General features: G+C 40.1%; 2 protein-coding genes across 4 annotated transcripts in view; one reads left to right on the top strand and one right to left on the bottom strand.

The window, feature by feature from the left end:
• The window catches only part of mink1 (misshapen-like kinase 1), a 33,194-nt gene extending 20,784 nt beyond the window's left edge, over positions 1–12,410 (top strand). For 2 of the 3 annotated variants that reach the window (XM_071461549.1, XM_071461550.1), the window contains exons 20-31: positions 626–777; positions 935–1,052; positions 2,552–2,668; positions 2,912–3,026; positions 3,366–3,515; positions 4,264–4,407; positions 5,037–5,171; positions 5,303–5,403; positions 5,529–5,678; positions 5,762–5,921; positions 6,029–6,168; positions 6,276–12,410. In XM_071461549.1, the coding sequence (XP_071317650.1) occupies positions 626–777; positions 935–1,052; positions 2,552–2,668; positions 2,912–3,026; positions 3,366–3,515; positions 4,264–4,407; positions 5,037–5,171; positions 5,303–5,403; positions 5,529–5,678; positions 5,762–5,921; positions 6,029–6,168; positions 6,276–6,359 (1,566 nt within the window). In that variant the 3' untranslated portion in view covers positions 6,360–12,410. The remainder of the gene's footprint in view (positions 1–625; positions 778–934; positions 1,053–2,551; positions 2,669–2,911; positions 3,027–3,365; positions 3,516–4,263; positions 4,408–5,036; positions 5,172–5,302; positions 5,404–5,528; positions 5,679–5,761; positions 5,922–6,028; positions 6,169–6,275) is intronic. The other variant, XM_071461552.1, reaches the window with a different exon arrangement.
• Positions 12,411–14,312: 1,902 nt separating this feature from the next.
• gnb2 (guanine nucleotide binding protein (G protein), beta polypeptide 2) lies at positions 14,313–24,633 on the bottom strand. Its single transcript, XM_071461246.1, has 10 exons — positions 23,769–24,633; positions 21,871–21,950; positions 21,721–21,759; positions 21,295–21,401; positions 19,035–19,098; positions 18,623–18,785; positions 17,362–17,428; positions 17,077–17,278; positions 16,080–16,296; positions 14,313–14,708 (listed from the first exon to the last, which is right to left on the bottom strand). Exons 2-10 carry the CDS (start codon positions 21,925–21,927, stop codon positions 14,602–14,604), a joined length of 1,023 nt encoding a protein of 340 aa, XP_071317347.1. The 5' UTR covers positions 21,928–21,950; positions 23,769–24,633; the 3' UTR covers positions 14,313–14,601.
• Between the last annotated feature and the right edge of the window lie 654 nt (positions 24,634–25,287).

The raw sequence follows: 25,287 nt of genomic DNA, 5'->3' as shown, positions 1-25,287 counted from the left end.
TAACTTCTCAAATAACCTTTCCTTTACACATAATGTACTTCACGCTATTGCTGTTTCCCTTCATGTTTCTCCTCTTTTCAAATCCCTGTTTGTTGGCTTTACCGCAAATGTACAGAGTTACAAGAGAGCTATAGGGGAGGTTAGTATGACAGTCGTTGTGTGTTGTGCTATGCTCAATGTTCATGCATGAGTTCGTATCAGCATTCATTGGCTGCGATACATGTTCATCCAGAATGAAATGCATGCTCTATAGTGTCTTCATTTATTGGTTAAATTATGTTTTGTCTTTGAATGGAATTCCAGTTTTTACATGTAGGCCTTTTTAATGTGTTTATGTTTTTTTTTCTCATGTGGGCATAATGCCATGGCTCAAAATCATCCCAAAATATCATCAGGTTACAGGCTCTGAATTGAGTGTTGGTAGTTTTGAGTCTGGACTTATATTGGGACTGTTTCTGAGCCCATCCTCCTGATGACCCCTCACTTTCAGCTGTGTCTGGATTGTCTTAATATTAGTATTGCGTATATTACTGTATTATTTGCTACTTTCTTAAATAGCTGAAATTATTACTGAAACATTTTGTGAATGTATTCGCACAGTAAACAGTGATGCATATGTGTGCAGGACCATGGCCTCTTTGCCAAGGAGCGTGCTGAGGAGCAGCCAAGACCACCAGTCAAGGCTAATGATTACTCTTCATCTTCTGAGAGCAGCGAGAGTAGTGAGGAGAGTGAGAGTGGCGAGGGCGCAGAGGAAGAAGAAAGCCCCACAGATCGGTAATACTGTCACCTACAAATACTGGCAGCTCAGGAAGCAAAGAGTCATTTTTATTTGTCAGCTTTACTTTTAAATAAAGAATTCACTACTTCCTGTAATATGGCGTTACTCTCTTTTCACTCGTTTCCGTTGTTAATCTGGGCCTCTTGATTTCAGTCACAGGGATGCAGACACTGATTCAGTCAACACCATGGTGGTTCATGAAGACGAAGGCGAGGGGGGAGATGGAGAGCAAGCTGGAGGCTATGGAGATCAGACTATGCTGGTGCAGAGGGTGAGTCATCTATATATGTAACGATGCTTACAATGTGTTGTGACTTGATGGACAATTCAATGTGTTAGATGACAAAAAATATTTCAAAGCAGCAAGACAAGGGCAATGGCTCCGGGATATTGTTCAACAATTTTCAATGCAGTGTCAAGTTTGCTATCAATAGTCTACTCTGTTTCTAGGATAATTAGTGCTGCTGGCTAGCAATGATCAGCCTAGAGTTGATCATGAGAACTTTTGCAAGCTTCTTATACATAGTTACTGATGCTGTGTAAGTGGTTACATGTCAATAATGTTGCAAGTGAGTATTGTTTTTTGTATTTTGTATATTGCCTAAAGTCACCCTGTCTTAGGTTGGCGTGAATATGTGAGATTTTTGGAGAGACGACAATATGATTCAGTGACAGACGGCATACATCTTGCAGGTGGCTCACGATGAGTCACTTTCATTGAAGTGCAATACTTTTTGTGTTTATGCATGTGTGTATTTTAATATGCAGTCAGCATCAAAAATTTGTGCCAAGCTATAGTTACATTGCTGAATATCAGGGAGAGATATGGAGTTATTAATATGTTTGACATTATAAATAACACGTCAAACATTATGCATGACATAAAACACAGAAGAGGAATTTCGATTATTTTCCCACATACAATAAGTATACTTCCTCTTTTTGAAGGAAGTCTTCAAATCAGTCGCACTGATAGCATCACATTAGAAGAGTGGCAGTCCTATATTTATATATTATATTTATATTACTAACTAGGACAATTAAAATCATCATTAGAAGGTCACATTTCACATTTACCACTGTGTAGAAGATGTAGTTCTGAATGAGACCAATAGAGGGTGTAAATATTTTTAGTATTTTTTTCTACATATAACTAGTATAAAAAAGTACAGTAAATGGCCCATACGTAATCTGTCTTCATTTTCTAATGGTTTCCATATTTTGTTTAAAAAACCTGAATATTTATAAGCTGTGTGGATGGATCTTTTCATAGAGCATCAGCCAGTTTAGAATCTGGAAAAAGCACTTTCTCACAAAAAGCACTCTATCTTTTGTTTCCCTTTTGTCCTTAATGAGGCAGGAAAACAGTCTCAATCTCGTATGATCAGTTTTTGCTAAAAGATATGAGGCTGTGACGCATCCACTGACATTTGGTAAAGCCTGAAGTAGTCAGTTAACTATGGGGAGAGAAACTTTCTGTTTTTTTACAGCTGCATGTAATTAACAGTGGCACATCAGTGACATAAAAGACACAACATCTAGCTGACTCTCCCAGTGTAAAGAACAAGCCCTTGACTTTAATGCAAATTTGGTCACAGCTGTTACTTCACTTTTTGTGGTTACTGTGGTGTGCAATCAAAACAGGTCATATCCTGGTAATCACTGCAGCAGATTGGCCTAGATCCGAGTTGCTTATTGATGTAATTTATTACAGGGAGATGTGTGTTTGTGCTTGTGTGTTTTTTTTTTTTTTTTTTCCCTACCTAAAAGACCCCAGAGAAGCGGAGCCATAATGGATACACTAACTTGCCAGATGTGGTGCAGCCCTCCCACTCCCCCACTGATTCAGCCACTCACTCTTCCCCTGGGAAAGACTCTGTTTATGACGTAAGTTTTACTAATGCTAAGTATATCAGTCCTAAATTCCTGGTTTATTTTTATGTATCCCCCAGCTCCCGTCATTCCAGCCATGAAGTCCACTCATAACACATTACATTTCTTGACTGTTCAGTATGTGAGAGGACTGTCATCAAAAATACAAATCTTGACATAAAATATCAGGTGTTAACATCTCAGACATAATGTCGATTTAAACAACACTGTACAACTCATTCACTCTCTCTGCTCCAGCAGTATCAGTCCAGAGGTTTGGTTAAAGCATCTGGCAAATCCTCCTTCACCACCTTTGTGGACCTGGGCATGTACCAATCACCTGGAGGAACAGGGGATAACATATCTGTTGCTAGTGAGTAGGCGCTTTTCAGTCTTGCAGCAACTTGAACATTAAACAATGATGCTACACCTGATTGCAAAAGAATTCAAGACTTAGCCTTTGACATTATTTCTTGTGCAATAAAATACACTGGGAGATGAAATTATACAGTTTAATTTCAAGACTGAGAGAATATTTTGTATAACATTAAAATATAAATTTCATACAATTGTAACTTGATAATCAGCTGTTATTTCCCTTTAAAATGATGAATGGAAGATTTGTGTGTAGTTCCAAACCTTGTACCAGTTTTTCCTGGTTGGTGTTTTCCCTCCAAAATTAAGTCATTTCCATTGCTGCCTCCATGTTTAGGCTCCAGGTTTGAGCAACTGAAGATGGAGGTGAGAAAAGGATCCATGGTGAATGTCAATCCCACCAACACACGCCCCCCCAATGACACACCGGAGATCCGCAAGTACAAGAAGAGATTTAACTCTGAGATCCTCTGTGCTGCACTTTGGGGTGAGAACAGATTAAATACTTGAATGTAAATGCAAAACACGGAGATTAGATACCTTAAACTAACTATATCACTTAAAATGTCGTACATCTTTCAAGTAATCACACTCAGGTTGAAAACAGAGAGAAAATCAGTCGGTGTCAGAGCCAAGTTATTTTAACCCTCCTTATCTCCAACAAATATGTCAGCTCCAGCAGAGCTCTGGTTGCAAATGCAATCAAAATTGAAAACATCTTACAAGAAAATTAGATTTGAGGCCACTGGTGTACCTTTAACTGTTTTAATAAGTCTCCATGAGAGAACGTGGTGTCTCTGCTTTCATTATCAAAGCCATATTCATGAAATAAATTCTTCAGTCTTTGCCCGTGTGACTTAGGGAGAAAAAGTTACCTAGTTGTGTTTTTCTGTAACAAACTCAGTGCATTATTAGCAGTGAACTGCAAAGTCTCTCTTCTCCATCTACACATATGCTTGTAGATATACTAGTTAATGGGTTATGTCACACACAGTGACATCATGTATTCATTAAAATGATCTGTTATACTTCTCCTTTAAACAAAATGAAATACGGTGGTGGTTATCATAGGGAAATGTTAATGGAAAATAAAATTATTCAAGATGACAAATACCAGGAGTTGCAACACAGGGACACTGCGAAGTTATTTTTAGCAGTAGCTAGTGGAAAGGCAATAATTAGAATCATTGCATGCGCAGTGAAAAAGCTGTGTGTTTGTGCACGTGTGTCCCCAGGTGTGAACCTGTTGGTGGGCACCGAAAACGGTTTGAAGCTGCTGGACCGTAGCGGTCAGGGCAAGGTTTACCCCCTCATCAACTCCCGCAGGTTCCAACAGATGGACGTCCTGGAGGGCCTCAACCTGCTCATCACTATATCAGGTCGTTAATGCTGCTCTTCGTCAGTCTGCTCTCACTACAGTCGCTTGAAGCTGCCTGTGCTTTTGGCACAAGAATACTCTCTTTAATGGGATGCCAAATACTAGATGCCAAATTGTGCTAATGCTTTCAGAATTTTTTATTTTTTTTTTTGAATTTTGACTTTGCACTTCAGAATCACAGTGACACTGTTTTTATTTTTGTGTAGTGTAGAGCTTGGAGATACTGACAAAAGCTATTACAATATTTTTGAACAAATACCTCACCTTCATCAGAATACCAAGCTAAATTGCTGGTATTGGGGGGTGACAGTTATTGATCAAGTATCAATATGCTTTTTAATATACTATATTAATAATGTGATGATGTTTTGTTGGTGATTACTGATGTTTTTAGGAGATATCTACTTTGAGAAACATGCGGTGGTAGAGGCAGCCAGCATGTTCGCTCAGCTAAAACACAAGTTTAGAAATTTGTCAGTAACTTCAAGCACTATTTAAAACTTGAACTGAAATGGTATTTAAGTGCATTATTTAATCTAAAGTTCTATATTGTGTTCTCCAGCAATGTAAAGGCATTTAAACAATTCCTTTAGTATTATTTGTAATTGATCTCCTACTGTGTCCATGAAGGCAAGAAAAACAAGGTGCGTGTCTACTACCTGGCCTGGCTGAGGAATAAGATCCTCCACAATGACCCTGAGGTGGAGAAGAAGCAAGGCTGGACCACTGTGGGGGAGATGGAGGGCTGCGTGCACTACAAAGTTGGTAAGTGACAGATGATGGCTATTTATCACTACTGTCTATTCTGCTTGAGGCAAATTCTCATAAATGCATTTGGCAGAGTGAATTATTTATAACAAGTGTCTGATATCAGATGGCCTTATTGTTCTGTCTAGTGAAATATGAGAGGATAAAGTTCCTGGTGATTGCTTTGAAGAATGCAGTGGAAGTGTATGCTTGGGCACCCAAACCTTATCACAAATTCATGGCCTTCAAGGTAAGTGTCTCCTTTCTTATGAGCTGGATTAGTTATGCTAGATCAGTCAACCAGAAGAGCATTCAAGTTGATTATGTTCTCACACTCACCTTCTGCCCCTAAAAGCCTCCACTCCTTTTAACCAGTCTTTTGCAGACCTGCCGCACAGGCCTGTCCTGGTTGACCTGACAGTGGAGGAGGGTCAGAGGTTGAAGGTCATCTATGGCTCTTGTGCTGGTTTCCATGCCATTGATGTGGACTCTGGAAACAACTATGACATTTATATCCCTGTGCATGTAAGTTGTACAGCTGGCAGACAGCAGTGTTGGGAGATGTGAAACCTACAGGAGCTCATCCCTTCTGTTTTCATCTAAAACAGATCCAGAGCCACGTGACACCGCACGCAATTGTGTTCCTGCCCAGCTCAGATGGCATGGAGATGCTGCTGTGCTACGAGGACGAGGGTGTCTATGTCAACACCTATGGACGCATCATCAAGGACGTGGTCCTGCAGTGGGGAGAGATGCCCACATCTGTTGGTATGGGTCAAATGCAAAAACAAACACACTTAGGATAAAAGTGGATGCATCATCTGTATGAACTTTAATCAGTTATCTTTGTACTAATACGACACTTTGCCTTGCAGCTCATATCTGCTCGAATCAGATCATGGGCTGGGGAGAAAAGGCCATTGAGATCCGCTCTGTGGAGACTGGACACCTGGATGGTGTCTTCATGCACAAAAGAGCCCAGAGGCTGAAGTTCCTTTGTGAGAGAAATGACAAAGTGAGAGTTGCAAGCCCTTAGAGCATGTCACTGTAAGGTCACCAATAGCAGCTGAACTTGGAGATGTTACTGATATACATGTCTTTTGTGTCCGTGCTGTCCCTCAGGTGTTCTTTGCATCAGTGCGGTCTGGCGGCAGCAGCCAGGTGTACTTCATGACCTTGAACAGAAACTGCATCATGAACTGGTGAAGGAACAGCTGCTCTGGTCAGTGTGTGGAACCCAGCAGGGTTTGGAGAAGGAAGTGCATCCGAAATTCTCACAAACGCATGCACACAAACATGAACACCTCTCTCGCTTTCTCTCCAGCTCGATCTCACTCACGCACTCATGCTCCAAAGACACACGTACAAACTCTCAAAGACAAACACACACACATACACAAACACAAATAATATTTAAATTCATTCCAGCCTACACTCCTCAAGAAACACTTTCTACCAAGGCCCCCTGATAACACTCTCCCTGGAATCATCATGAAAAAACACAGATGAGCTTCAAATGTTAATACCATCTATTAATTTGTACTGTATATATTCTTGTCTTGATTTACTTTACTTGGTGGACCTGTGTTCAGTCGTAACAATTTAGTTCCTAATTGTGAAGTATGTTAAAAACATTCCTTGATGGTTCTGCAGTACATTTTGAGGAAGGCATTATTTACCAATACTGTATGTTGAAATGAAGCTGTAAATAGTTAGCACCTGACACTTAGATCTGAATCATTTGCGGGCCTCTTATATAGCCTCCATTCAGTGTGTTGCCACTGGACACATGGACAACAAATAATAAAATGCTGGTAAACCCATCTGCAGTGGCTTGTGGTTCCCCTTTGTTTTGGGGATTTCACAATATTAGGAAGGCTTAAAGGAAGGATTTAGTACAAAAGATATTACAAAAGTCAGGATAAAGTAGCTTGTTCAATGATAGACAGTTACCTGAGGTCCTGCTCTCAATAACTTTTGGCCTGAATGGCAAATTGTGTGGCAACTCTTAATCACGGCAAGTAAGCCTTGAATGCTTCAAAAGCAAAATAAATTTCAGTTTAAAAACAAATAAATAAAATTAAAAGAAAAATAACAATCACAAGTCTCATAAATGTTCAGTACTCAGAATAAGTACTGTGAAATCTCCTGCTTTGCCTTTTTTCTATGGTTTAGGTGAAACCATTAATTATTTGACTCATCAGGCTTGTATCTAAAGTTTTTGTTTTCGTAGATTTACAAAATACAAAAATTTGATATTTGTATGTAGTGATTCTGTATTGGTATTAGCCTACTGGTATTCTTAATTTTACTGTAATTATATTGCCATTATATTGCAATATATTCTATTCTTGTGGAGTCTTTGTTTGAAGAGGAGAGTTCATGTATTTGGCTGGTATAAGTTCGGGGGAGTATGGTGACAACTTTGGAGGAGAGAGGGGATGGGACAATTATCAGTGAAGGAGGACATTGGAGAAATGTGGAAGGAGGGTGTCACTGAGATTATAGCGATGAAGGGAGATCATTTTCAGGGTCCTTTCACCCTCCTACCACAGTGATCTACTCTACTGTAATATATTTCAGTTCTTAGACTATTTTTGTTAGAGTGGATCTTTTTGTGAGACGTGTTTGTCCAGGGGATTGCAGTGGAACAGCTCTTAGTGTGGTACAGTTCTTATTTGTCTTGGGCCAGTGGATAGATTTAATGTAGGGCGACTCTGCAATACCACAGAGGACTCCATCTCATCAGGCACTTTGGAGAACACGGCTGGAACACTTGAGACTTAATATATTTCATATCTTTACATTCTGCCAAAGTTCACAGCATATTCTATTACGGGGGGATGAACCTAGGCCAAAGGCAATAGAGTTTATTTGACTATAGAGATTTGAGATGAAACTATTCCCACAGATCACTAACCACTTTTCCTTTCAGGATATAAATCCAAAGAGTCAGCTAGCTTGTCACGATTACTATGGTATTATGCTTTATTAGCTGCTTGGGGTTTCCTATAGAGCTTGACTCAATGTGTTTGTTAGTGGTGCACATACCCCTCCCTCCCCTTTTTTTTTTTTTGGGTGAATGAAGTATCCGCTTTGTTTAGGCAGCTGCATAAGGGAGATATTGTGCTTTTATACACTAGGCAGGACAGCAGAAGTAGGAGGCAGCGTTATCAGAAAGTGGCCTGGTGGTTTTTTGTCAGCAGCTGGTAGGTCAACACATGAATCAAGCTTTTTGCACAGTGTTTGACGTGTTTACGACAACACTGTGCTGCCACAGCAGGCCACGATGGTTTTACTCACTCCTATCGTGCACCTAATCAGCATGGAGTTGTTTGGAATATAATTTCATTTTTCAGCAAGTTAGATCATCTTCCTATAAATCAATGCTGCCATGTTGATGCTAAAAGAATGCAACTGTAATGTTTTTGTGAGACTGCCAGCATGAAAAGCTTTTGGATGTTATAAAAGGAATCCTGGCTAGTGATCAGTGGGATAGTCTGCTAAAAGTCACGCTTTAAGCTAAGGAGATATATCATATGCATAAAAAAAAGAAAGCTATTAAGAATGTGGTGTAAGGTCAGGGCAGAGAGCGTTTAATCAAAGATTATATAAATAGATTGTTAATTTTACGGTAAGATTATAAAACAAACTGTAAATGAGCATGGAAAGCACTTTCACTTCGCTAAACACACATTTATGACTATATCTCAAGCAGATACTTTGGTGTGCATGTAAGCCATTGAAATAGAGTATGTAGTACTGTATCAAGGTTGTTTTCCCCTTTAGCGAATGTGTTTTTATTCTTACATATGTTGTGTGCCATGACCTACATTTCAAATTTCTCAATTACAATACACCAGGAGTTCTGGCACTCATCCTTTTTATAGCCAAATCATTATTATTATTTTTTTTCCAATCTGCCATGTTTACAGTTTAAGCAGTGCCTTGGAGTTGGGAAGGCGAGAAGTTTTAGGATGGGTTTTGAGCCCCCCAGCCCCCACACCCCACTTGTCTCTTACTTGAAATCACATGAAGAAGAGACTATTTTCGCTCCCTTGTTAAGACTAATATCATGTGCCAGTTAAGTGCACTTAAGTCAATTCCAGAAGACCCTTAGAAGGACTTGAAATGCTTTTTTGGCACCACATATCCAACCTAAAACTATCAACAGACGATTATCCATTCAGAAAGTTGCAATAACAAATATAAATACATGTCCAATTAATCCAGTGTAACATGTAGAGGATCTACTCACAGTGGGAGCCAGCATAGAGAAAAGCCATACAAATGAAACATGTTTGTAGAAGAAAACTTAGTACTACAGATCAAATTAAACTGTGTGTGATGTCTGCTCAGAAAATGTAAGTTCTTGCAGCAAAGTTGAGGTAAACGCTTATTCTTTAATGATGTTGATTGTTTAATCTTGTAGTGGGGAAAGTAGCTTGATATATTCTAAAAAGCTTATTTTATAAAATATGTAAATTAGCCTATATTGAGAAATGAAAGTGAATGTACATCTATAAGACAGATTTGTATTTATATAAAAATGTGTTCCACTCTATTAATCAAAGCACAATGTATTTAAGGCAGAGATAGAAGCTGTCATTGAGTATAACAGAGAGATGGAGTTTTATTTTCCTCATTCACTCAGCAGTCGTCAAACCTGTCGGTATGTAACCAGTCTAACTAGTTGGTCGTAGTGAAGCGAGTAGTCCGCCGAGACAGCTGGGCAGTGTCAATTACTACAACATTTCTGTTGAGTTATCCAGACAGAAAAATGATGTCTGTCCTCTGGTAACCAGAAGAGCCAACTGTGGCTGTGATTCAGACACGCGTGCTGACTCATAGATTGGTGTCGGACTCGTGGTGTCTGGTGTAAATTGCCTATGTGAAATTGACAGGCTGTTAATATGCTCAGGTGACGATGAGGATCAGGACACAGGTGGTACAGTGGTGACGTGAATAGCGTAATGGCCTTCGTGAGTTTAGTGGCTCTTGGCTTTGAGAGTTTATCAAAAAAAGGCAAACATTTGGCAAGTGATAAACGCATCGATCAGTCACTGACTATTACAGAACACAAAGGCCCTAGTCTATTGATGTTCCCTGATAACTTTAGTTTTACTCATTTGTGTCACCACGATATGAAGTTGAAGTGACGCCCCAACACTAAGCACATAGAGCCATGGTCGGACATTTCCTCTGCCTTTTTTTTTTGCAACATGTTATGTGCTGCCTTGTAGCCTCACTCAGTGCACTTGATAACAATGAATTTAATGTTGCAAAAATAATTTTTGAAAACAATTTGTCTCACCGTCTTAAATCGTAATTCAGATACAATGCACAGACAGTGATCTCTTTGATCACTTTTGAACTTTTGGATTGTAATTAAACTTAACAAGTAATGACACTGACATGCAGGGTGCCCACAATAAACTGGGATCTGTGTGGTTAAATGTAATTAAAGGGTACTCCACTGATTTAGCATTGGTCTTCTTCTGGACCATTGTCTCATGAGGGACCGTTAAAAAAAAATAATCAAAATGATGCAGCAGAATAAAAACATTCTTCTATCCATATCCTACATTACCCACAATGGGTCTGACCACTCAGTGTTGGTGATCGAGCTCCAGGCTAATGAGCCTCAACCAGAGGTGAGGAGCAGGTCACATCACCTCTGCCTGACTCAACACCAGTTAATCAGATTTCACACAGGATCCACAAAAGGCTTTAGACAACTTTTCAACAAGACCTGTCAACAGAGTTTAATGTGTAAAATCAGTGGAGTTGTCCTTTAACACACGCACTTATGTTGCACAGTGTAAGATTTACTTGGAATAACCTGTATTTCTACCTCGGCTGCAGTGCACAAGCTTAACATTGTGCATTAAACTACTTCAGTTGACTAAGTCTAAACACAGGAGATTTAAACTGTAAATACTTGACTGCTCAATTTAAATTTGGTCCCTTTGTGCTGCTTTCACAAGAATATCCAATACATGTAGGAGAAGACATTTATTAAAAACCATAGCCCCACATTTATTTAATCATCTTCATTGCATAGTTGTGTTCTGGTTAGCAAAACAAGTGAATTCTTGGAGTTTATTTTATTAAGACCCTCATTTTACCAATAAAAAAACAAGACATCTCAAAACAAGCTCCAAACTCTTGTGGTTCGACATCAGAATTAATTCCTTGTGTTAAGTATTTACATCTGTTTATTTGGTGAGATAGTACAATATGTCATCAACTTTAATGAGCCAGTCACTTCTAAATATTACTTATGAGAATGAAATGTAGTCTAATTTCATGCAGCAAATTCCTACAGTGGGTTGTGGTTTGACAGAGAAGAGTAGATCTGGTTGTTGATTCCTCTAAAAAGCACCTTAAGGTATGAAAGTGCTTTTTCATTTCATGCCAAGAGCCATTAAAAGACGTGAACCTCACAACTCTTTAGTTTTAAGGAAGGTGTGTGTCAGATTTGACTGCAGAATTCCTGTAACTTGGCTCTGAGCAGCCAAGATGCACAAAGTTTGTCATCAGAGAGAAAAGAGGCGCCACTGGGCTGTAGGTGGAGTGCTGAAGGTGTAGATGACGTTTCTTTTTAAAAGCAATACAAGCATTTGAACAAATCAAAACCATGGCTGTCCCAATCAGTGTGGCTTGCAGGACGTGATTCGTCAGTGGCCTTTGGCAGACTGAATGTAGGCTGGTTTGTGTGTCGCTTGTTACAGAAATTGTTCTGTACTTTTACTTCTGTTTGTAATCACAAGAAATAACTGCTTCTCTCTGTCGGTTTAACACAGTCACTTGTTGGGATGCTTGTTCTTGTTTTGCTGTGGTGAAATCCCAGAAACTGCCTTTATGAACTTTTAAGTATTGATAAATGGATGATAGCTAATATTCTGAGGCGGCACACCTCTCTCATAGCTTATATTTCTAATCAATGATGTATGAACGGATTAGCAGCTGTAGCTGGGAGCAAGGCAAAACGAACAAACTTGGGGAGCTCGAAAACAACGTGGATCTTTGGACAGAACTACAATATCTATTATTCTTTTTCAATAACTTTTTTTTAAAGACGGTAAACATCTTTGCAATGTTTTAGTGTGTGCGCGCGCGTCTGTGTTACTTGTGAGAGGTTAACTCCAGATTGTATTTCATAGAATGATAAACTTTAAACTTTCAAAGGATTGTGTTGAATGAATTCATGTCTTAATACAGAATTGTTTGAAAAATAAAAATACCTTGATCTCAGTATTAGTCTTGTTTCATTTCTTGGATCGTTAAAAATGTCCATCACACAATATTGAAAGAACATTAAAGTACATTTCTTTGAGTTAATATTACCAGGGGACTAAACATAAATCAGAATAATAATTTACACTTTTTTTTTTTTTTAAAGCAATACAGAGGTGAACGGAGTGGATCTATTCTGTGTTTAACCACATGATGGTGCTGAAATCTGCTGACAAATATGACACAGCTACTTTACAAGGGGACACTTTCCACTTTACAGGCACAGTTCAATTTACACTATTACTGGATTTAATTAACTGACTAAAAGACAAAGTATTAATGGATAAAGCTTTTATCCATTTTTTTGAGAACCACAGATGACTGAGCTGCAGCCCCACCTGGTGGGTGGAGGCAAAAACAAAAAAAATCTTCCAGTATAAAACATTGCAGTTAAATTTCTATCAGCAGAAAAGGAAAAACAAAAAAGGTGAACTACTCTTACTTAATCTTTTAGTTTGTTAATGAATAATTTGAATAGATATTAACTTACATTACTGTGACCTGAACACCGTCGAGTTGTCCTTTTTCTGCTTGTTCAGTAGCACAGAACCACTGATTCATAACATTTGAGAAACAGTTTCCCTGGTGACAAGATCAGGTTCCTCTCAGACGTTACTGATTAAGTACATTTATTGGTTTTCTGTGGGGAACCACAACTGTTGCTTCCCCAAAAAGGTGCTCATATAATCCCAAATTTAAAACTTTTATTATTACTTATTTTATTTTTAGATGTATTTTATGTGGGTCATTTGGAGGCACTATTTGCCAAGCAACAAGGCTATTGAGAAACTGCACCGATGGTATTTTAACAGCAAGTCATTGTATGTGTTGCACATCAGTACTGGAACAGTTATATACCAGGCTAAACTGCACCTGAACACACTCACGTTATCACTTTCCAAATCAAGAACATTTTCTTAGAAACAGTGCTTTAAAAAAAGAAACACAAAACCACAAAAACTGGCAGGAGAGGCTATTATTTATTAATATTATGTACAATTATACCATCATAATGTCCAGATAATACACTGACAAAGTCAAAGTATGAATACTGGCTCCTGCTTTATTAAGATGTGTCTTATAATGGTTCTCTTTTTCACCCACCTTCTGAATCGCAGCTCTTTTTGAGTTAATTTAACTGTATCAATATTCTCTATTAATAATCCTTCAAGTGTATCTGAGGCACACAGGGAGAACATGAATAAAATAAGTGTTCAAAATAAAAGAAAACTTCAGAACCAACGTACTGTATGTGGGGGTACATTTCTATAAAAACAGTGACTACATGATGTTTTGAGCCAGATGAAGTTTTTCTTGGGACTGTGTTGATCACCGGTCCACCCTGTCTGTAAGTTATTTATTTATTTAAGTGTTAATGGACTCAAGTGATTCTCTTACATGACCATTTTTCCTTCACATTACCATTGCTGAGATACGTGCGGTACAGAGACAAAAATAGTACAGAAAGACTTGTCTGAAGTGCATTTTTGACTTCAATGTAAACAAAGACAGAATTGTCCAATTACTTCTTCTCCCGTTTAACTGGAGGAGCTGTGTCTCTCAGGAAACTCTGTGAGTGTGTGTGTGTGTGTGTGAGTGAGAGAGAGAGAGATATAGAGACAGATAGAGAGAGAGAGAGACTGTGTGTTAGATGTGTTAAAAGGCTTCAGGTAATAGTGGAATTTGTGTTTTTAATTTGGGCAGCTGAGGATTCAACTGTATTTGGTCACATTTTGACATTTTACAGATTTTCATATATATATATATATATATATATATATATATATATATATATATATATATATATATATATATATATATATATATATATATATGTATGTGTGTGTGTGTGTGTGTGTGTGTGTGTGTGTGTGTGGGGGGGGGGGGGGGGGGGGGTTACTGTAGCCTTGCTGCTGTGTACTTAAATCAGCTGTAGGTAGTGTAGGCATATGTTCAGGTCTTGTGTCGTCTTGTCCTGCATATAGTGTGTGTGTGTGTGTGTGTGTAAACTCATACCTAAGTCATATATATTATGTACAGTACAATGTTGCAGTTTGTTGAATCTTACATACAGTGTGAATACAGGGTGCAAACTGTGTCCCAGCGGTGTCTGTCTGTTGGACGTGTGTTTGCTGTTTATGTGCATGGCTCAGTTCCAGATCTTAAGGAAGCTGTCCCAGGACCCGGTGCTCACCGCCATGCCGTCATCCGTCACACCCAGACAGCTCACACGATTGTCATGGCCGGCCAGGACTCCTGCAGGAGGGATGAGGACAAACAAAAGGAGACTTGTTGCTGTGAAATGTTTTGCTCTGCAGACTGTTCTGAAACTTCTTAAAAGCCGCACAGAACACAGAAAGCTAGTGTTTGTTTGTGCTTTAACTTGCACCACAGGTTGGACCGTTTAACCACTGATGTGCATTTTGTACAAAATCAGGCTGTGAACATGGGAAATCTGACTGAAAGAGGAATGTGTGAAACCACTGGTAAGTCTAGCATGGAGCTCCGTTTCCTCAGAAATAATCATATGTAAACTTGTGTGTGTTAAATGATTTAATGTAGGGCTGCAACTAATAATTCTTCTTCTTCTAATCTGCATTTATTTTTTAAATAATCATGTCATTAATCATTTATCTATAAGATGACAGAAAACAGTGTAAAATGCCTGTGACAACCCTCAGGGTGACATCTCCTGTTTTGTCCAACCAGCAGTCCAAAACCCTTGCTTATTATTTTTCTACCAATCGATTCAATCAACGAATAATTGCAGTTCTTACTCGATGGGAAAGAACGATTGAAAATCTGTTTGGTTAATTTACTGTCATGAAGATTTTATGTTGGATTTTGCAGGTAAACTCTCCAATGACGGACTACAGTAAACGTAGATACCAGAAGCACAGTATTATTTTTGTTAGCTTCGGTCTCAGTCCAGATTTCTATTTTTACCTCAATGTCCCTGTACTTGCAGGAAAATACAACTCACCAGTGCTTATTTAAGGGCACTGAACACTTTTTCATTTTCACCCTATGCAGTTTAACCAGGTATCACAGTTAGATGCATTACCCTGAAATTTATTTGAAAACAAAAGCACGCTGTGTAACTTCACTTTGATGCATGAATATAGACAGTGGTAAAATTCTCCATCCTTTTAAGAGGTAAATTAGACTCTGAATTATACATTAAAATCAGGCGTGATTTCTTGTTCAAATAAAAAGTGCTTAACTGCTTTTCTGTTAAAAAAAAAAAAAAAAAAAAGTTTCAGTTTCTCTTTTTTTTCAAAATCCTTTTTAACTTTGGTGAAGCTCAGATAAGAGTCAGTTTTGCATTTTTAGCTGTGATACAACATGATACATTTACCTTTTTTGCGAGGACTGTTATTTAATTCATATGATTTTTTCATTGAAATTGAGCCGTGAGAATTTTTAAAAGCTGCTGAAGTGCGTAGAGGGCACAGCAGAAATATACTGAGCTAAATTTTCAGGTTGGAGTCAACAAAAAATGACAAAAAATATTAAAAGACCCCTGATGTCTCGATGAAGTAGCTCCATAATAAATATAATCCCCTCCTTCAGCTCCAGTTTGAACCTTTTTCAGCCTACTCCATGACATCGCACCGGTGCACCCACCTGCTCTGTCCCCCTTCATGGCGTCCCAGATGTTGCAGTTAAAGTCATCGTAACCAGCCAGCAGCAAACGGCCGGAGCGTGAAAAAGCCACAGAGGTGATGCCACAGATGATGTTGTCATGGCAGTAGAGGCTGAGCTCCTGGTCGGCACGCAGGTCAAACAGCCTGCAGGTGGCGTCGTCAGAGCCTGTGGCGAAGGCGCTGCCGTTGGGAAAGAACTGAGGAGAAGCGCAAGAAGTTGGATGATTGCTTTAAAAAAAAAAAAAAAAAAACCATACAGCTTCATCAAGACACTCCTGAGGTGTTGGAGAGGAGGTCCTCACTTCCTTCATGAGTTAATATCAAACCACTGCTCTTGGATTGAATCTGATCAGGCTAAAAGATGATCACCATGTTTTAATACTGAACCTGTCCACCTGTCACACAATCTCTGATAAAACCTGTGTGGTGCATCAGTCCAGACTCCGACTGGAGATTCTCTCCTAATGGTCACGATGTTCAGATATGGTGTTAATTGATAATCTTGTTAATCCTCTCGCATGCTCCCAGTTTAAATCCCTCCCAAAGCCGGAGACAAAGCAGCGTGTGACGTCACAGAGTCAAATCCCGGAGCTGCTCTGTTGATAGCATATTAGACAGTACACAGGAGGGATCCACCGCCACTTTACACCACGGTTGGGCTGATCTTCATTGACAGTTATTTGAAGTTTAAATTTCTTATAGCCTTATCTTTTAACAGACGGCAAATTATATATAGTTACACATTTTTGGTTCTATTTAGTTTAATCTCTGGGTTCAAGTTTACATTTTTTTCTGCCAAGTTGTATATTTATGTATATTTATGATGTATATTTTTTTATTTTTGCAGATATAATCATAAACAGTTAACTTTGTGTTAGTGAAGTGGCCCTTTAAACTGTTTGCGATCCCAGATTTAAAAAACAAAATGCTGTAGACAGGTTTGGTTACGCGGCCTCTCGTGCCCCGATCACACTCACACAGATGGCATTGATGTCCGACTCGTGGCCTGTGAAGGTCTGTCTGCACATGCTGTCCCTGATGTCCCACAGTTTGACCGAGGCATCGCAGGCTCCAGACACAAAGGTGCGGAGGTCGGGCGACAGAGACAGACTCATGACGTCACCGCTGTGGCCCGAGAACACCGTGGTCTGCTGACTTGTCTCAATGTCCCACAGTGCACTGGGGCAGAGAGCGCAGAGTTTAGACACCTATCAGCTATCAGGAAAGCCTGTTTGCACTGTGTGTTGATTTTTGGCACTCACCATGTGGTGTCTCCTGAACTCGTGATGATTTGATTGTCATCAATGAAACGGCAACATGACAGGTAACCTGAGAGGGCCGAAAGCACAGATGCTTGGATGAGTTTCTGTTGCAGAACTGAATTAAACATCCATGGTGAAGGAGGTATGTACATTAAGATGTCTTGTAGAGTGGCATTACAAGCGTCTACTGTAATACACAAAGCTTAACACTGAATGTACAAACGTTAGGTACAAAAATTAGGACAAGGACAGAGAGAATATTCAAATGGCATTTCCTGCATGTAAATGTAAATACATTTATATCAATCTAGTAAATAACAAATTATGATGGGAATATTGGTTTTACAAAAACTAATTAGAAAGGCTGTTGTATGTAAATATGTGTACTGTTACATCATATCATTTAGTCTTCTTGAGAGACATTTTCTATAATGTATAACCATGTATTTTCACTACAGAGGGTGCCTTTCTTTGACTGATGGTCAGCTCTAGCATCTTTTTAGGTGAATATTCAGTAACGCAGCATAAAGCCACCAATAAAGAAGGCTGGATGAGAGGCAAAACGCAGGCAAAACAAGCAAAGCAAACCACTTGCTATTGCTCCTAAAGCTGATTGCTCTGAAGGTGACTGGTATAAAATCTATTAACTCAGAGCTTCTCAAATCTGTATTGTAACATCGGAACAGTAAGAAGTCACTATTTAGTGCGATTTTAGTACGAAAATGAAGGGGACATATCATCACTAGAGGTATCTTGAAATTAAGTTACAGCCCATTTCTCAAAAATCCACATCTTACTTGTCACATCATCACTGTTGTTTTTTGGGATTTGTTTTGGTTATAAATGGGGTGTATTTTTGCCCATTGGCAGAAATGATGTAACAAATTTAGTCTAATTTCATGGATTTCCAATGAATTTATCTTAATTAAACAGTAAACTGTAGATCCAAACATAAAACTATTACATATCATGATACTGTCAAAAACAAAATAGAAAGTGTTTAATCTAATAATGTACAGCGGCACAGCAGCTATAGTGTCTCAGTCTCACAGACTCTCCGTAATGTCTCAGCTCATTAAGACTGTGATGCCCTGCAATTAATTAACCATGTAAATGAAATCTTTATTGTTTAGGGGTTTGGGACTGGAGCTTTCCCATGAGGCAGGGGACTGATGTGCGCTCCTCTGAAATGTCTCATCAGTTTGACTAACAGAGGAGTCGAACACAAACAGAGGTGGCGGAGAGTGTGATGTTCTCTCACCTGTATGGCCAGGTAGTTCCCGGCTGACTCTGACGTTGCCCTCACGCGTCTTCAAGCAGTAGATGGAGCAGATGTTGTCGAGGCCGCCACAGGCCACGTAGTTGCCAGAGGGGGCGTACGCACAGGTCATCACCCAGGAGGAGCGCAGGGGGATGGCGTGTATCTAGGATGGGAAAGATATTTGGAAGAAACAGACATGTAACCTTTAGGACAGAAGAAACCCAATGCAAACCCTCAATAAGAGCATAAAAATGGGGCCAGTATCGACACCGAAAGGAAACCATTATGAGTCAACTGCACTCCTACAATAGAAAGACTTGATTCCACTTTCACTTCCAGTTTGGACAGAGGCCAAGTGTGGCTATTTATCCAGCTGATGGCCTGATGAGGAGAATGAATCAGCTGACTTTACCTTGTTAGTGGTGTAGCTGTCCCAGATGATCAGCTTTCCATCTTGAGAGGCACTAACCAGAAGCCTGCAGAGAAAAAACATTCAAACATTTCAAACCTTTTTTGTTGGCATTTTTACACAACTAGTGCTGGGCCTTCGGTTGGGCTTACTGTTAATTTTCAGAAAAATGAATAGGCCTACTGTCTGCCTTCATTTGAAACAAGAATTAAAGCCCCACAGTTGTATGCCACTCAGACTAGTTTAAGGTTACATCCCAGTTTATCAAGAGTCATATAAAATATTAACCATTTGTGTAAAACATTGACATAACTGCTGTGTCAATTCTTGAGTTATGGATAAAAACGTACTTTGTTCGGTCACAATGACCTTTGACCTCTGACCACCAAAATCTAATCAGTCCATCCTTGAGTCCGAGCTGTATTCTGATTGGTTAGTTGATTTGTCGGTTTGTAGCTGTGTTGTGACTGGTTGATTTGTAGCTCTATTTTTAGAATAAGGCTACAAATCAACCATTTAACCACCAAAATCCGTTTGTCCAGGTGAATGTTTGTACCAAATTTGCAGAAATTCCCTCAAGGCGTTACTGAGATATCATTTTCACAAGTCCAAAACCAAGTTTTGTTAGGTCACTGTGACTTTGACCTTTGACCACCAAAATCTACTCACTCCATCCTTGAGTCCAAGTGAATGTTTGTGCCAAATTTGAACGGGTGGACAACCCGACAGCCCTGGCTGTCGCCAGCGCAGAGGCATAGCAAACACCTTCCACAGCGACTGATTTACTTGGTACACAGGAAAGAAAATCCGAGAACTTATTTCAGAATGCATTCACATGTTCTCCAAACCTCTTTTGAGGGACACATTCAGAGATGACACAATAACTATGAGTTGTCGGTTGGATGGTCAGTTGCTTTAATAACATACAGAACATAACTCACATAGACAACAATATAAATTTCCTCAGTTTGCCAAATCTGTGCTTACGATAACTTAAGATGATGCAGTGAATCTGAGTTCAGATCCTGAAGTCTGCAAATGATTTAACAAAACCAAGAGTCTACAGCCGAGCAGTTTGGTCAGGCTGCACAGTGGTGCTTTCAGCCAAGTGCTAGTTTAGGTATGCTAACATGCTGACAATGACAATGCTAACATTTGCTGATTTTTAGCATCTATATAATATTTGCAATGTTCATCTCCGTGTAGTGTGTTAGCATGCTGACGTTTGCTAATTAGCAGTGGCAATCAGCATTGACGATGGTGGTAGATGAAAAATTAAGTCATTACAATTCATCGACATGTCTATACCAAAGTTCACGTCAATCTATCTTAAAATAGCTTTTGGGACATTTTAAAACCTCATGAAAGCTCTAGGGGAAGAGTGAGGAAATCACTAAAGCCTTTTGGATAAATCGTCCTGGAACCATGATTGTTTGGAAAAAAAACCCCAAAAAAACATGAAGACATTGACCTACGGATGGTAATACAGGTAAATTGGAGAATCATCAAAGTCATAATGAGTCATCATCAGGGCACCATGAATTTCCACAAATTTCTTGGCAATCCATTCAATAGTTCAGATATGTCAGCCTGAACTAAAGAGATGGACAGACCGACCAGTCCGGCTACAAAGAGCTGAACACAGAATAATTGCACCATGCCATTAGATGTTGTCAGGGTTCTGGACAACAGACATGTATCTTATACATCAACACACAGACACAGGCCTACTGAGGGCCACCACATATCACCACGGCTAGGTAGCCTGCACCGGTTTGGTCACTTTATTATACATTATGTGTTTGTTTGTATATTTTTGATCAGGTTTTGATGGAAATGTTTCACTCTGAGCCAAATGTGGATTTAACCAACATCACAGTTGAGTGTTATTGTCAAGTGCTAAATAGATTTTTATAGGATGTAGCCAGAAATAATTCAATATTTGATATAGTTGTTATTTGATAAGTCCTTGTCTCCTTTTGAGAGTGGCTGATGTAACGTTGGTTTTATGACTCCAGCATTTACTTACATTTCTTCACGTTGCCATATCATACACTCCATACTGAAATGTAATGCATTATCTCATCTGCACTTGTTATAGCTGGGAGCCAAAGAATCAGTTGGCCAATTCATAATGTCCATTTTCTACTGATCCACTTCAAAGGAAACTGTAATGGTACGTTCAAATGATGCACAGCAACAGTAAAGTAAAAAACAACAAAGGCATTAAGTCAACAGCATGTTAGGTTTAGTGTAGACTAACCTTGAGTCTGAACCCCAGTGCATGGCGTAGATCTTGGCAAGGTGGCCCCGCAGGGTGCGTCTCGTGCGCATCTGAATCCGCCCCACAGGATCCAGACCAGCAGTTATCTAGGTTTGTGAGAATAGGTTAATCAAAGAATTAGGTGTAATTAAATTCACCCTTTTTATTGGTAACTATGTGGGTGATGGAAGGTTTAACAGTGAAGTTTCTTGAGAAACAAATTTCCCGGGTTCTCACATGGGCTTATTATCATGTTTCCATATTGATGGTCAATAATAACAACCAGCATCAAATCCCCAAACAGATTTATAGGCATTTATTATTGCTACATATTTTACCACCTTTTTGGAATCTGAATTTCAAGGGATCAATAAACTATCTATCTATCTATCTATCTATCTATCTATCACACTGAGAGGCATTTACCTGTGTCAGGGTTGAATCTCCACATGCTTTCCTGGCATCCTGTTGGACATGGTATCGTAGGATGAGAAAAAAAGACATAGCACAACAAGTAAATATGTCACTACTTTCATGCCAAAGCTGAAAATTTAATTGCAAAAACATCTGACTTACTCTTATCTGGTTCCTAAGCTGCTCGGCCTCCTGACGAAGCTGCTCCAGCTCACTCATTTTGGATTTGTCCAAGCTGTCACCTGTTGGTTTCAAATGTCAGACCATGATTTACATAAAGTATCATCTCAAAATGAAAAAAAGCTAATGACTGCTGATGTACGATTTTTGTCCCACTGGAATTGCCATAGTTTCATGCTTTTATAATCCAATAATCCAGGGGCCCACTTTCATCAAAAATGAATCAATTAAGTAAAATAATTTACTTAAAATACCGTTTGTCCCTGATTTGTGGAAATAAATAATAAAATAAAAACCCACATTTTAATCTCTAAGGTTTACTGAGCCCACACAGTGAGAAAAAACCTTGTAATCTGTTTATGGCTGTGCAACCATGCCTAGTTTAACTGAGGAGAATAATCTGTAATGACTAAGCTGCTATTGAGCAGCCAGCATCGCTACCACGCAGCAGATACTGAGTGAACACTCCCTTTAAAGCAGAGGGAACCTGTTACACTGCATACATACAGGCTGTGTATCAAGTCAGAAGTTGATCCCCCCCCCACACCCCCTCATAATCTGAGGCAGTGTGGTTCCTACAAATAAAAATGGCCAAAAAGGAGATGGTAGGAGATGTATCCTTTAGCTACAGGCCAACTGGGGTCACACACACACACACACACACACACACAGTCTACATCACATCATGCTTTCAGTGGGAAGCTGCGTTTCCTGTTCCTGATAGGAACACAGTTACACATTCAAACAGCTTCCCAGACAGGCAGCCTGTATTTGCATTTGTGAAGCAATTCAAATTCACGATAACACTCAACAGCAAACATGCATACAGCACAGCCTGCAAGGAGGAGCAATTAGCTACAGTAGGTCACTGTTCCCTGGAGGGACCTGCGACCAGATGGATCACACAGCAATAATGGAAGCCAAAAGAGGTGCATCATGGGTCTCAGTCTCCTGGCACAGCTGCTCATTTAGCCAATGAGGAGAAGAAAAGCTGGGTGGGGGGGGGGGGGGGCGTTATGCCTCAGATCAGTCATGGATGGGTCCAGCCAGATGCTCGGGTGCTTGTTTTTGTTGCCTGTGAGCGTCGACTGGAGGGCGAGCAGATTTGTGCTGAAGCCGTGCCAATGGACAGGGAGTAGAGGAGTGTGAAAAAAAAAAAAAAAACACATCATACAGATTCCACCTGCACTGATGCATGGCCTGGTAGCAGACAAGAGGCCCCCTCCTACATGATGCTGCTGATGAGGAGGATGAGGGTTAAGTAGAGTAGGATAAAGCATGTTCGCGCTGCCTTAAAGATTTGAGGGCGTTTACTGGCCTTTGAGAGCATGTTTTATAACACAAGGAGACAGAAATTCAAAGATGCCAAGTGTGACTGGCCCCACCCCTGAGGATGCACATCTGATGTGTGACTACACCAACATGGCATGGTTATATTTGCAACTGGAGGAGAGTGCAGAGCCTACACAGTCACTGCATGTCTCACTGAGTAAATGTTAATGTCAAGAGAAACTGTGTGGCCCTGTCCACTCCCAAGGTTTACACATGTAGGCCTGGGCTTGGGATAAAAGCCGCAGTAAAGAGAAAGAGGCCATGTATGTGGCTTCACACATTTCTCCTTCTGCAGCATTTAGAGGTTCCTGGAGCATTCAAATATGAGGACAGGCCCCATGAATGCGAGCTACATCACATATTGATCAGCACAGTGATGAAGGCCTTGACCACATCTTGTTTTCAGATACTGAGCTCCTAAAATGCGGATGTAGCTAAATTAATTTAGTCGAAATGATGCCATGAAGAGGCACATCATCACCCAGCCATCTTACACTCGGCAGGCTGGCCTGCGGCTGCTGTCACAGTGTTTGATAATGGGTGGCTACCTGTTAATTCTCCCGATGATTTCGCTGCTGTTAAAAAAAAAAAAAAAAAGAAAGAAAGAAAGAAAGAAAGAAAGAAAGAAAAACTGAAAGCAACGTCCCGAAAATCCCGAGGAGGATCGGACTACGCGTCTTTTTCACTCATTAAAACAAACGAGCTGCAGAGGAGATCCACTTAAAGCTCCGTGTGTCACGATGAGGCTGTTTCCAAATCCTTCAGCAAACAGGCAAACGCAGGAGGGCTACACACATTTCCATTTCTCTGCTTTGCTGGAGCTCCTGAAAAAAGATGATATCTGCTGCTGCTGCTGCTGCTGCTGCTGCCGTTTCCTTTCCGAAAATGCTTTGGCCTTTTTTCACGCCCGACAAGTTAACAAACACATCTCTGTCCGCTCCGGCGTCAACAAACACAACGACCAGCCGCAGCTCGGTCCCCGGCCCGCATCAAGGGTTGTCCATTAAATACTATTCAGCCCGTTTTACTCCGACTCCGCTTTTCGTGACGTTATCCTCGTTTCCTTCCTCTCTCTGGTTTCCTCCTCCCTCTGCCGACACTTCATCGGGGCGGCCGCCTCCGACTCAACAATGAATTACTGGGTGAAATCTGCAAAGTGCCTCATGTGGAAAACAATGAGATCAAACTGGCTGCAAGGAGTCAACCCATCTGCGGGTCGACCGTGCGGATTTTCTCCCAGTGTGAAGAGAGGCGGCCCTGTCGGTCAGTTATCCACACGGTTCCTGTTTTTTTTTTTTTTTTTTTTTTTTTTCTGAATATCATCATTCAGAAACAGGCTGCCAGATCACGCGGTGAGCGTTTGCAGAAGGATCCTCAAATCCGGGGATCAAGCTCATGCCTCAACCACACCCATCTCTGAAGCACTGTTAAACCCCATGACCCCCCTCTGATTAGACCACTCTGCAGGTTTGACATCATTCTTACATGCACATAGTCTTGACCGAGAAATGTAAGGGGTGAGTCAACGGATCCCTCAGGTTTCTCGATGCAGGGACTTTAAGATGTCCCTGAAAATGAAGGAAACTAAAGCATGACAGTGTTTTGAATATAAATCCTCTCCACTTTAGATGGGACATTTGCCAAATGCACAGAGTACATGCCCACTGCATGCATCCCCAATGATTTTGTAATTCGGTGCAAACACAGACAGCTCCCTCAACTAGAAATCAGACCAAGGAGGAATTGAAATGGCTCCACCAGACTTATTCAATTAGTGAGTCTATGGGCCCGTGGGGATTTTGTATGGGATGTTTAAAATAATTTGGATTTGTGGGTGCGATTCAGAAATTAAAATCACAGCAGGTGCTGCAATAGTGTCCTGATTCATTCCTTCCATCATCGTGCTAACTTCAGGATCCGTCGCAACAATCTGTGGTTTAAAGTCCCCCCTCCACTCCAGTGTGTTCACGTTACTTCACCTGGATGTGCAGACTGATGTATGTGCACAGAGTCTGACACTAGAAGGTTGTTTTCACATTCATCTGTTGAAGGGGGGAAGTTTTTCTG

The sequence above is a fragment of the Trachinotus anak genome, unplaced genomic scaffold (assembly GCF_046630095.1).
Source record: "Trachinotus anak isolate AG129_WGS33_773 ecotype Australia unplaced genomic scaffold, CSIRO_AGI_Tana_v1 ptg000024l, whole genome shotgun sequence".
Classification (NCBI taxonomy): Eukaryota; Metazoa; Chordata; class Actinopteri; order Carangiformes; family Carangidae; genus Trachinotus; species Trachinotus anak.
The sequence above is the reverse complement of the archived record's forward strand: the minus strand, read 5'-3'. Positions and strand labels throughout refer to the sequence as shown.

Excerpts from the sequence above, each read along its gene's own strand:
- gnb2 (XM_071461246.1), bottom strand. The coding sequence starts at position 21,927 with ATGAGTGAGCTGGAGCAGCTTCGTCAGGAGGCCGAGCAGCTTAGGAAC. Across the intron at positions 19,099-21,294 it reads CACTGGGGTTCAGACTCAAG|GCTTCTGGTTAGTGCCTCTC; the intron begins GTTAGTCTACAC and ends TTTTCTCTGCAG. Across the intron at positions 17,429-18,622 it reads GGAACTACCTGGCCATACAG|GTTACCTGTCATGTTGCCGT; the intron begins GTGAGAGAACAT and ends CGGCCCTCTCAG.